Genomic DNA, 12,237 nt, shown 5'->3' on the forward strand with positions numbered 1-12,237 from the left:
CACACCAAATACATGAAACGAAACTATATATATATATATATATAAATATATATATATATATATATATAAACAAAACCGAAATTTCAAAATGGGTCAGGTTTTCGGATTTGAAAAATAACGAATGTTACAGTCCGTGTGTGAAGAATGCGAGAAATGTTAAACATAAAACAATATTTTCTTGGCGTTCAAGGGTGGTACGATTCGATCTCGTAGGGGCGGTAAGAGGAGATCAAGATTCAAATAAAAATATAATAATTGAAAGATTTCGGGTTTATCTTTTAATGGTGTTTATGTTTAGTTTAATTGTTTATTTAGTTTAAAGTCCTACTTGAGTTTGGTTATGATTGCTTGTAGTATAATTTGCGTACCTGGATAATGAATTCGGTTAATGATGCAAACCTGTAATCTTGATTTCAATCTTGGTTTCTTGAACAATTGCCTGGATTGATCTCTGAATCGTGAATCACTTTTAGATAAACCTATTTACGGGTTACACGCAATGATTTATCGGATAAGACAGAGATTTCTATTGATGGAATTGGATTTTGATTGTTCTTGATGAAGATCAAGAGAGAACCAGTAACCATCGTCCTCTCTTCTGTATATTCGATTGGGATAAGTATGGCTATGAAAACCATCGGTTTATTAAAACCAATTACATGAGCCCAAATAAGAATCCATCACAAGCCCATTTAACTTTACATTTAAGTCCAAGTAAATAATTACTTAAGCCCAAATAACATTAGTATTAAATTGAGCCCGCACTCCCGTGTCACCTAACTCGTTTAATCTCTAACGCTATTATCTCGATCGACAAGTTAATCCATTAACACTAAAATAACCAACATTGCTATGTATGGTCTATATAAACCCATAAGTTTGTTTCTATTTTTATGTATCTAGTTTTCTTTATCGTAAGTCGATTAACAAGAAAAGCTTTTCGAGCAAACCGTGATTCGGTGTGCGTGTGTTGCGTTTTTCGAGATACCCACTTCCAAGTTCAACAAGTGGTATTTGAGCGGTTAGTCTCTTTACCAGGATTTTGTTCCAAAGCGTGTTCGATCAAATTCATGATCGGCTTGGAGCGATAGAAATCAAAGTTGGTATTGGTCGATCGAAGACCGGCGATCAAGTTCGGCTGTTCGGGGTTGCTTGGAATCCTTTGCAGGTTACGAAAGAAACCTAAGTTAATTGTTTCCATTTTGTTTATGATTATTGGTATAGAAATTGCAAGCATGTGTTGAATAAGTTGATTTGAAGGTGAGTAAGCGCACACCTCAATTCTTTCACGTTGTGGATGGAAGAAATTATATAAATTGCAAGTAGGCTACCATGCATCTCAAATTGATTTTGGACGGAAATATTTGGTGTTTATTTTTCGAGAACCTGAAGTCACGATCAAAGCCGTGAGCGCTGCTAAGTGTTTGGGGAAGGTAAGTCTAGTAATTTCCGATCAAGAAGGGCCCGTGTTTTTTTTATCCTGAACGAGTCGCGACATGTTTGTCGGGTTAGCGACTGAACTGGTCGAAGTGGAAGGAAGCTAGGGCTGACTGTTTAGTTCGTCTAGAATAGAGGATCTGATTGAAGGCTGAAGGCTACGAATTAGCCTGTGAGTCAGGTTCAGATTGTGTGGTCCGTGTGTCGAAGGTCCAAGGGAATGAGCAAACCTCCGATTATGATAGATCTTCTAGATATCGGTGTTATGAGGAAACTCAACAACCAAAACTATACGTCTGGTCGACGTGCGTAATTTCGTATATGCAGGGCCAAGATTATGGAAAGTTGTTAATGGTGTTGAGACGGTACAATCACCGGAAGAAAATGCAACCGGAGTGCTACGGAAGTGGAAGGCTAAAGCAAACAAAACCATGTTCTTATTGAAATCAACGATTGAACAGGAAAGGCTTCAAGATGCTGAGACGCCCAAGCAACTGTGGGATATCCTTGAAAAACCGATCTCACGGCCAGACAAGGAAACCTACAAGACATAAGCATAGATGGGATGAAGAGACGTGTATCGTCCTAGAAACTAATGCTTTTGCATTTACAGCTATCATTGAAGATGGTGTTGATACGCTAAATGTGAACGAGACTACGAGTACTCTGGTGGCTACCAGTGATGATGCTGCTGTGACCCCTAATAGTGATGTTGCATTCCAGTGGCAGATTGAAAACAAGCCCGGTGAGTGTTAGTCACCCACTCAGATTTAATGAGACTATATGCAATAATAATTGGTTAAAAAAACAAACAGTTAAGATCCAACAATAGAGTCGGTGAAGGTTATGAATCAAGAAGTCAGCAAAGAACTTATCAAATATAATGGGTCTCGTAGTTTCTTACTAGATGGATCACGTGTGATCACCATGCAATGGCATGCATGTGAGATGAAGGTGACAAAAGGAATGGTGGTTAGAGGCCCACCAAAGGTTCTTTACGGGTGTTTGTCTAGATCAATAGATACTAGTCCATTTAGTATTTACAAATGGAAATAAGCCGGACAACGAAGTAATTAATTTGGTAAAGAATAATGAAGTTGGTCTACCTGACCATGAAATAAAAAAATGAACAAAGATAGAGAAACTCATAGAATTAAAGTTGATCAAGAGAGTACTTTTGGGATTCGAGACCTTGGTGGAACAAGCCAAAATTGAGAGGAGTCTTGGGGAAGAAAATATTGAGAGGAAGTGTTAAGCGTATAACAATATTTGCTTGGCTTTCAAGGATGGTACGGTTCGATCTCGTAGAGGCGATAGGAGATCGATATTCAAATAAAAAGATAATAATTAAAAGATTTTGGTTTATTTTTTAATGGTGTTTGAGTTTATCTTTAATTGTTTTTATTTAGTTTATTTGAATTTAAAGTCCTATTTGAGTTTGGTTAGGATTGCTATGTATGGGTCTATATAAACCCATTTGTTTGTTTCTATTTTTATGTATCTAGCTTTCTTTATCGTAAGTTGATTAATAAGAAAAGCTCTTCAAGCAAACCGTGAATCGGTGCACGTGTGTTACGTTGTTCTAGATACCCACTTCCAAGTTCAACAAGAAATACTTATCCTTCCTGTTTCATGAACCACTAATATTTTTAAGGGATTTTTACATATATCCCTTCCCTAACTTCCATTATTACATATTTCTTCAATGTTAAATATTTAATTACATATTTCCCCTTCTAGTAAATAATTATCATTTTGCCCTTTTTTCAATTTACAATCCTGATTAAAGTTTATGTCGTGTAACTTTTCTTCCCCAAAGTATATAACTACTCAATGACTTCATAAATCGCCTCAGACTCTACAAAAATAATCCGGCCACCATTTCCGTCTCTCCGGTCGGCAACCACCACATCCCATGCCCTGAAACCGCCATCACCATCGGCTGCATTTACCTACCATTCACCCCCTCACCTGTTGACCAAATATCAACCAAAACAGTTTTCCGATGAGATCTATTACCCACCGCCACCAACAGAAGTGCCGCAACCGCTATCAACAAATACAGAATACAGCGGTGGACGGTGGTTGTGTTAGCAGCGATTTCAAGTGACAAATCTAATCGAGAGGGGGTGGCTACTGCAGGTGTGATGATCTTGGTTGATTGATGATGGAGAGATCGATGGTGCTAAATGTTTACCAGAAGTTGTAGCGGTGGTGGTGGACGATAACTATGTTGCAACACTAGAGACAAAATGGTGGTGGTAGATAGAGACAGGGTAAATGCAATTAATTTTTTTGGATTATTACTTATTTATAATATTGGTCAAAGGGTAACACAGTCTTTTAATTAGTTAATTTTAATGAAATGAGAAGATATGTAATATATGTGATTTAGGAAGGGAAAATATGTAGTTAAGTGTTTAGTATTGGGGATATATGTAATAAGAAAATTTAAGAAAGTGATATATGTAAATGCCCTATTTTTAAAGCATGCCACATCATCTATAAATTCTTGTTAAACCGTTACACAAGTTCAAAAGGAGGACGCCAAACGACGATTAGCCTCTTTGGGCGCTATGTTGTTAACGGCCCCAAGTGTAAAAGAGGGTTAAGTCACTTAGCTTCTATAGAGGGAGGGTAGCAAAGCTACCCACGGATCCCTTATCCGACCTGCGGATCGTCAAAGACATCCGCCACCCACGGATCCATCAATCAACCCGCGGATCGCCAAAAGACATCCGCGCAAGGAACAAGTGGATTGGTAAAGCCATCAACAATCCAAGAAACTTCGTGGAACTCCAACATAACCCGCGGACGGTCACGCGAGCATCCGCGGAAGGAATCCACAAATAACTCAAGGGACTCATCATACGTTTGATCCCCACGTGATATGGAAGAGTAGTTGTAACAAACTACTTCTAGCAGATTCCCTCAAAATCTCCTGATAGTGACATCGGCCAATGAAAAGAAGACACCTAGACACGTAATGGCCATCCCACGACGTGCACAGATGGCTACACAATAAATGGGTCCAGGCTGTCACATCCAATAAAGGCCCAACACGTGTCCATTCAGGCAGAGAAGGAATAACTTGATATTGACAACTCCACCAATCACCTTCCCTCCACCTTCGGCTATAAATACGAAGATCATCTCTTCGAGGTATTCACACTCTCACGCCTTACGCAATATACCGGTACTCGTATTATTTCCGATTAAGATACCGTACTGATTCTCACGCCGGAGGGTGGTTACAGGAACACCCCCCACTTTGTCCTTCCCGTAACGAGACGCAATGGTGTTCTGTTTTGCAGGCATTAGCTTGGATCTGTTCTCATAGCACTTCAGTATACTCACATCTAGGGAAATACCCGATCGGACTATCCAGTTCGACTTTGTGTTTCTTCATTGGCGCCATCCGGTTTTAGCTAGATTCACGGTTTTTTACGGTTTTTTCGATTCACTGTGATCTGAAGATGAGTCAGAACCAACAGCCTTCTGCTGCTTCGGCAAGGCCCCGTCGGAACACCAGAACTTCGGTCTTCGAAAACAGGACCGGAGAAGTTCTAAGGTTTGAATATTTTATACCCCGCAGGAACACCAAAACCCCGGTCCGGGAAGACCGGGACGGAGAGTTCCCAAGGCACAAAGTCACCAAGATCCATCGGACAACTCAAACTCTGTCTCTGGAAGACGGAGCAGGAGAATTTCCCAGATACGAAGGGGACGAAACAAGAACTTACCAGACAAGATCTGGTAAAAACATTCTCACCCCAAAAGAGTGGTACCAACAAGAGGAACATCGGCTAAAAGAGGAGTACGAGCGAAGAGTGAGGCGAGATTAGGTCCAAGCCAGGACGCTGACGTAAGACTCGCCATCTCCGTCTCCGCCGCCAGTACTCCGACGCACTTAAGATCTAGAGTTGGAAGACAACTCTCAATCAGCTGGTCGGTCACTTACAAAGAGCCGCGAAAGAAGTTATCACACTTAGCGTACTCTGTCCCACAGAACTGCATGGGATACTCGACAAAAAGAAACGTTTCAAGAGGAAGATTACGCGAGTGATGGTATCTGGGACTATGGTAGGGAAACCTCCAGCCGTCCCAAGCGGTTAGTCAAACATGCTGAATACTTCAGCGATGTGGAAGAGGACTTCATCAAGCCATACCGCCCCGCTGCGTTCGTGGAAAAGTTGAAGTTCATCCCGCGAATAGCAACCGCTCCTTTCCCAACAAATATCAAGAGCCCGAGCAATTTGGGAAAATAAAATAGGTTGACTGATCCGAGCGATCATCTATTGAACTTCAAGCAGTTGGCGAAGTGAGCAGATGGACGCTGCCCTATTGGTGTCACATGTTCGCATTGACACTAACAGGAGCAGCCATAGAGTGGTTTGGGAAGTTACCAGACGGTCAAATCAAGAGCTGGGACGACCTAGTAGCAAAGTTTTCACAGCATTTCAGTCAACAGCGTAAACACACTCGGGACCCGTCAGAGATCCTGAGTGTTGTCCGCCGAGACAATGAATCACTAGAAAGTTTTATCACCAGATTCAACAATGACATCTTAAACATTGGTGGAATCAGTGAGGACATGTTACGAGGAGCGTTCCGAGTAAACGCAAAGAGCCCAGAAATGGTCAGATGCTTGATAGGCCGGGATGGCATGCCACAGACTTGGGACGGAATCATGTCCGCGGCCAAGGTCTTTGCCGCCACTAAAAAATTGTTAGGGCGAGAGACGTCCAAACAGCAAACAAGAACCGAGCCACGGAACGCTCAGTCGAAAGAGAAGGGTTCAATATGGTCAAGGATACAACCCCCGGAAAGCTCTTCCAAGCAGTTCGATGCCAGATCACTGATCGGCCAGAAACAAAAAGATAGAACAGCGGGTAAGTCCGACCGACAACGTTGGATACCCTTGAAAAAGACCCCGTCTGAAATCTTAACAACAGATAACATCGAATTCAGGAAGCTCCAACCGTTAATCAAGCGGGTGAACCTGAATCCGAACAAGCATTGCATGTTCCACGAAGACATCGGACATGACACAAACGAGTGCATAAGCTTGAAAAATGAGATCGAGTCTGCCATCAAATCTGGAAAACTGGACCATCTGCTCAAAAACGTGCGACAAGGTCCGCGGAAGAACGTAACTCCCGCAAACAAGGGGGACCCCCTCAGAAGTTTAAGCGGAGGGAGGCGGACGAAGATGAATGGAAAAATGACACCGTAGTTTTTCCAATAGTGAAAGGAGGCCCATGCATGAAGCAGCCTCTAATCGTCACAGCTTTGTTCGGTCACTATCGGTCTCAATATGTCTTCTTCGATACTAGAAGTACGTCCGACATAATGTACGAACAGTGTTTCGAGCAGTTAGATGAGGAAGATAAAGCCAAGTTGAAACTCGTGAACGCCCCAGTTTCCGGGTTTGGATACGAAGTTATGCACCCCAAAGGGGTCATAACATTCCCAGTCACGCTGAGTGACGGGATCCACACAAAGACCGAGGATATCGAGTTCCTCGTCCTACCCGCGAGATTCAAACATGACATAATCTTAGGGCGGGAAGCAATTGGTGATTTCAACTCCAATCCTTCCACAGCACATGGTGCAGTGGGTGTTCCCACACGAAGAGGAGTAGCAATCATCCGAGTCAACAAACACTGCTACGCAGAGGGATCGAAGCCTGCGAAGGTACCCAAGAAGGCACTGCGGATAGAGCCCGAAAAATGTGTTGTCAATCCGGAATACCCAGAACAAACCATCACAATCGGAGCAACTATCTCAGAAACAATGCGCATACTTCTGAAACAGTTACTGATCAAAAACGCAAATATCTTTGCCTGGAAGCCTTCAGATAAGACAGGTGTCCCACGAGATATATCAGAACATCGGCTGCGGATCAACCCGACGTATACACCGATCATTCAGAAAAAGAGGAAGATGGGTCCCGAACAAACAAAAACCATGAACGAGCAAGTGCAAGATCTGTTTATCCGCGAAATTCAGTACCAAACTTGGGTCGCGAACCCGGTGTTGGTCCCTAAAAGAAACGGTTCATGGCGGATGTGGATCGACTTTAAGGACCTGAACAAGGCCTGCCCCAAAGACTGTTACCCGCTTCCCGAGATCGATCTCAAAGTAGACGTAGTGGCACCCTTCAAATTCAAGTTTTCTAGATGCTTACAAGGGTTACCACCAGATACGTATGGCGGACCGCAATGAAGATAAAACTGCTTTCCGAACAGACCAGGGCACATTCTGCTACAAGATGATGCCATTCGGTCTAAAAAACGCGGGAGCCACGTATCAACGTCTGATGGACAATACTTTCCGGAGTCAGATCGGGAAGAACCTAGAGGTGTACATGGATGATCTGGTCATCAAGAGTGTGGAGGAAGATCAGATGCTTCGAGACATCGAGGACGTTTTCTCCACACTCAGCAAAATAAACATGAAACTTAACCCTTCGAAATGCTCTTTCGGCATGGAAGAAGGAAAGTTTCAGGGAGTAATTGTCACCGAGGAGGGATTCAAAGCAAACCCGGAGAAGGTACAGGCCATTGCCCTGATGCCCTCCCCGTCTTCACTAAAAGAGGTCCAAACATTGAATGGAAGATTAGTGGCTCTAAACAGATTTCTAGCAAATCATGCGGCTAAATCTTACCCATTCGTGTCAACGTTACGAAATTGCCTGAAAAGGGCACATTTCAAATGGACACCGGAAGCAAAAACGGCGTTCCTAGAAGTAAAAAAATGCCTCATGGAGCTTCCAACATTGACCGCACCCCGAGAAGGAGAACCTCTCATATTGTACCTATCCGTTTTGGATATTGCAATTGGGGCAGTTCTCTTAACGGATCGTAAAGCCATCGAAACGCCGATATACTAAGGCAGCAGAATGCTAGCGGATGCCGAAACCCGGTACTCGATGCTTGAAAAACTTGTGCTGGCGCTAGTTTATGTGGCACGGAGGTTAAAGAGGTACTTCCAAGGTCACCCAATACAAGTTTTGACAGACTACAAGCTGAAAAACGTGTTGGCCAAATTTAAATTATCCGGGAGATTAGCCAAATGGGCAATCGAACTAGGTGAACACTCCATTAAGTACAAACCTATACCTGCGATCAAAGGCCAGGTCTTGGCAGACTTTGCCACAGAGGTACCCACAGGCAAAGTCCAGGAATGCCTATTTGAACAACAACCCCCGATCCCCTCCGATGAAAGCCAATAATGGACTCTGTTTACGGATGGAGCATCAAGTGGGGAGGGATCAGGTGCGAGTCTAAAATTGATTAACCCAGACGGCCAAGAGTTCACCTATTCCATCAAGTTGAACATCAAAAGTACAAACAATGAAGCTTAGTACGAAGCATTCTTGGCCAGACTGCGGATTGCGAAGAAGCTCGGTGTGAAATTTTTAGAGGCTCGGGTTGATTCTATGCTTATTGCAGGACAGGTCTCAGGGACTTATGAAGCAAAGAATGATGTCATGGCCTCATATCTGTCCCAAACTAAAGACCTTATGCAACAATTCACTTCATGTAAAGTAGTGCACATCAAAAGAAGTGAAAATCGACCAGCGGATGCCTTGAGCAAACTGGCATCCACCAGCTTCGAACACATGGGCAGAGACATTACAATCGAGGTTCTAGACGCTCCGTCCGTTCCTCAACACCAAGTTCTGGTCATCCAGACCAGAGCAACGTCCTGGATGGAACCAATCAGGGCTTACTTGTCCTCCGGCATCCTCCAGGAAGATAATGCAGAGGCTCGAAAGATCCGCCATAAGGCGTTGTGGTATCAAATGCATGATGAGGTTCTGTTCAGAAAGTCATTCCTTGGCCCACTGCTCAGATGTGTAGACGCAGACGATGCCAACTACGTAGTCCAAGAAATACATGAGGGCATCTGCAGGCTACACGCAGGACCAAGAATGGTGGTAGCAAAAATAATGACTGCAGGATACTATTGGCCGGGCATGCGCATGGATGCCCTCAAAGAAATCCGAAAATGCGATGCCTGTCAACGACACGCACCCCAGACGTTGCGACCTCAGAACGACCTAGTTCCAGTCACTACAGCATGGCCTTTCCAAAAATGGGCCATAGACATCATGGGGACCGTTACCAGAGGCCCTCGAACGTGTGAAGTTCTTGTTAGTCGCCATCGACTACTTCACAAAATGGGTAGAGGCCAAACCTCTAGCCCATATAACGACAACGAATGGGAAGAAATTCTTATGGGAATATATTATCTGTTGTTTTGGTCACCCCCAGACGCTAGTCAGCGATAACGAGACTCAGTTCGCGGATAACAGCCTCCAGGAATGGTTATCTGAGTTGCAAATAAAGCAAGTGTTCACATCAGTTGCCCACACGCAAGCCAATGGACAAGTTGAACGGGCCAATCGAAGCATCAAAGAAGGCATCAAGGCCAGACTGGGAACCAAACGAACTGGGTGGGTTGAAGAATTGCCCCATGTGCTGTGGGCACACCGCACCAGTAAAAAGACGAGCAACTCAGAGACATCATTTAGCTTAACTTATGGCACGGAAGTAGTAATTCCGGCCGAAATTGGCGTCCCATCTGCGCGAATGCTTTTGATTGCCGATAACGAAAAAGAGCTGCGGTTAAACCTGGATCTCTTAGAAGAAAGAAGAGAGTTGGCCGCCATACGCGAAAGAAAATACAAACGCCAACTCCAAAAATACTATGACACACGAGTCAAATTATGCAAATACAACCAAGGCGATTACGTATTCCGAAGCAACGAAGCATCAAACGCCGAATCACCAGGAAAGTTAGCACCAACCTGGGAAGGCCCCTATCAAATTGACGAAGTACTGGGAAAGGGTGCATACAAACTGAAAAGAATGGATGGCACTCCTATCCCCAGGACTTGGAACGTTGCGCAACTGCAGAAGTGCTATATCTAAGTCGTGTAATTTTCTTTTGGGCCTGCGCGCCTCTTTAACGGCCTGCGTGCCTAATTTTCTGGTCTGCGCGCCAGATTTAATGTACCTTAACGTTAATATGAAATCCTACTGTTTTAAAATTTCCTTGAATGTTAGTTCCTGTACGGATAGGCCTGTGTGCCAATACTCATCCTAATCCTATATTTTAGTTACATGACGGATTTAGCTCACACACATTTATATTGTACTCATACAAGACAAAATGTAAAATCCATGCCATATATACATTCAAAAAAGGGATTACAAGAACAAGAAAAAAAAGTGTATATACAAAAACTATTCTTCACGAAGAAAGTTTCGGAGCTGATGAACGCCATCAGCTGCTTCAGCAAAACCCTGGATAGCGTCCTGGATGGGAAATTGCATTTGATCAAACACGTCCATTCGCGCATCATACTTCCCATCCTATAAGGTCCCGTTCCCGGAAGCCCTACTTTGGTGTTGGATTTACTCATAAACACAGTTCTAAATATCAGAGTTAATTAAAACTTCGTGGGATAATTTAAAACTTCAAATATCACATTACAAAAAATTCATTTTTTTTTTGTCTTAACATACAAATTGTCTTTTCATAAACATTAATTAAAACAGTCATGACACTTCATCGTGGATGCCAGTCTCTTCAGTTCATGCCATGTGTCCCTCCTCAAGCCAGCTGCCTCAACCTATTTGCCTGCGTGCATACTAAAAGTCAGCTACGCTGAGTGAGTTCTAGTTAATCAATTAACATACATTACATTCATATTATCACCCATACACATCCGAAGATACGTATTCATATCTTACTTACTATTACTTCCGTCATCCATACTTTACATACATGCATCCGTACCTACATACTTTCTTTCATAAAACCCAATGGTATACCATAAGCTATTCTACATTAAACATCATAGATATTGTAACGGTCTGGTCACTAACATCACAGATATTATAAGGGTCTGGTCTCTTCTGCCTCGAATAACCATATAACCATACCTGTCTCGTCAATCATCCATACATTTATCATACGTGTATACTTTACATGTCCTATGTATAATATATATATATATATATATGCTCATTCATACAATCATCATATAGTAATAACATTCAATACATAGTCATACACGTATCATACACTTATCAATTAAGTAAATGTATTAACTATCACATAGGAGTATGCACACGGCCCCGAAAGCATAACAGATAAAGGGGCTGGAACTCACCTGGATCCTGTTTCGTTCACCGTTAATAGTAATCCCCTTCCTGAGTTGTGCACGGCTAACTGTGTAACACATCACGAGTGTCAATTATCTATTACTACTACTTCATACATCCACAATTCCACATTAATGAAACCCTCAACTAACAGAGGTCCGGGGGCAGCGCCCCTGGTAGCGGGGTCTAGGGCTCTAAGGGGCATCAGAAAATGAATTTCATGAAATTTCGCATGGAATTTCGCTTCGCATGGGAAGGTTTCGCTTCGCATGGGAAGTTTCGCTTCGCATGGAAAGGTTTCGCTTCGAATGGGAAGGTTTCGCTTCGCATGGGAAGTTTCGCTTCGCATGGGAGGTTTCGCATGAAATTCTTGGATTTCGCATGGCACACGATGCGAAGCCCTTTTTTATGCGAAAAACCCCTTTTTAGTTCGTTTTTACCATTTTAAGGCCATTTTCCTCCAAGATTCTTCCTTAGGACCCGATTCTACTCTTTTTATGGGTTTTGGGTTGTACCAACTTTGTATATCCGTGTTTTCAAGGTCCGGATAACACCTTTTTGTTCTATAACACACCCTTGAGGTTATAACTCACCAAGTTTAAGTTTTTCTTACATCTTA

General features: G+C 42.9%; 2 protein-coding genes across 2 annotated transcripts; both read left to right on the top strand.

Annotated features, from left to right (window-relative positions):
* Positions 1-5,791: 5,791 nt before the first annotated feature.
* Positions 5,792-6,673, top strand: LOC143597731 (uncharacterized). Its single transcript, XM_077076144.1, has one exon. It carries the CDS (start codon positions 5,792-5,794, stop codon positions 6,671-6,673), a length of 882 nt encoding a protein of 293 aa, XP_076932259.1.
* Positions 6,674-6,702: 29 nt separating this feature from the next.
* LOC143597732 (uncharacterized) lies at positions 6,703-7,665 on the top strand. Its single transcript, XM_077076145.1, has one exon. It carries the CDS (start codon positions 6,703-6,705, stop codon positions 7,663-7,665), a length of 963 nt encoding a protein of 320 aa, XP_076932260.1.
* The last annotated feature ends 4,572 nt before the right edge of the window (positions 7,666-12,237 follow it).

The sequence above is a fragment of the Bidens hawaiensis genome, unplaced genomic scaffold (assembly GCF_021521415.1).
Source record: "Bidens hawaiensis isolate Kalapana, Puna unplaced genomic scaffold, B.hawaiensis_p1.1 tig00048953_1, whole genome shotgun sequence".
In the NCBI taxonomy this organism is placed as follows: domain Eukaryota; kingdom Viridiplantae; phylum Streptophyta; class Magnoliopsida; order Asterales; family Asteraceae; genus Bidens; species Bidens hawaiensis.

Bases quoted from the DNA above. Each gene is read 5' to 3' on its own strand.
- LOC143597731 (XM_077076144.1), top strand. From the start codon at position 5,792: ATGTTCGCATTGACACTAACAGGAGCAGCCATAGAGTGGTTTGGGAAG.
- LOC143597732 (XM_077076145.1), top strand. From the start codon at position 6,703: ATGAAGCAGCCTCTAATCGTCACAGCTTTGTTCGGTCACTATCGGTCT.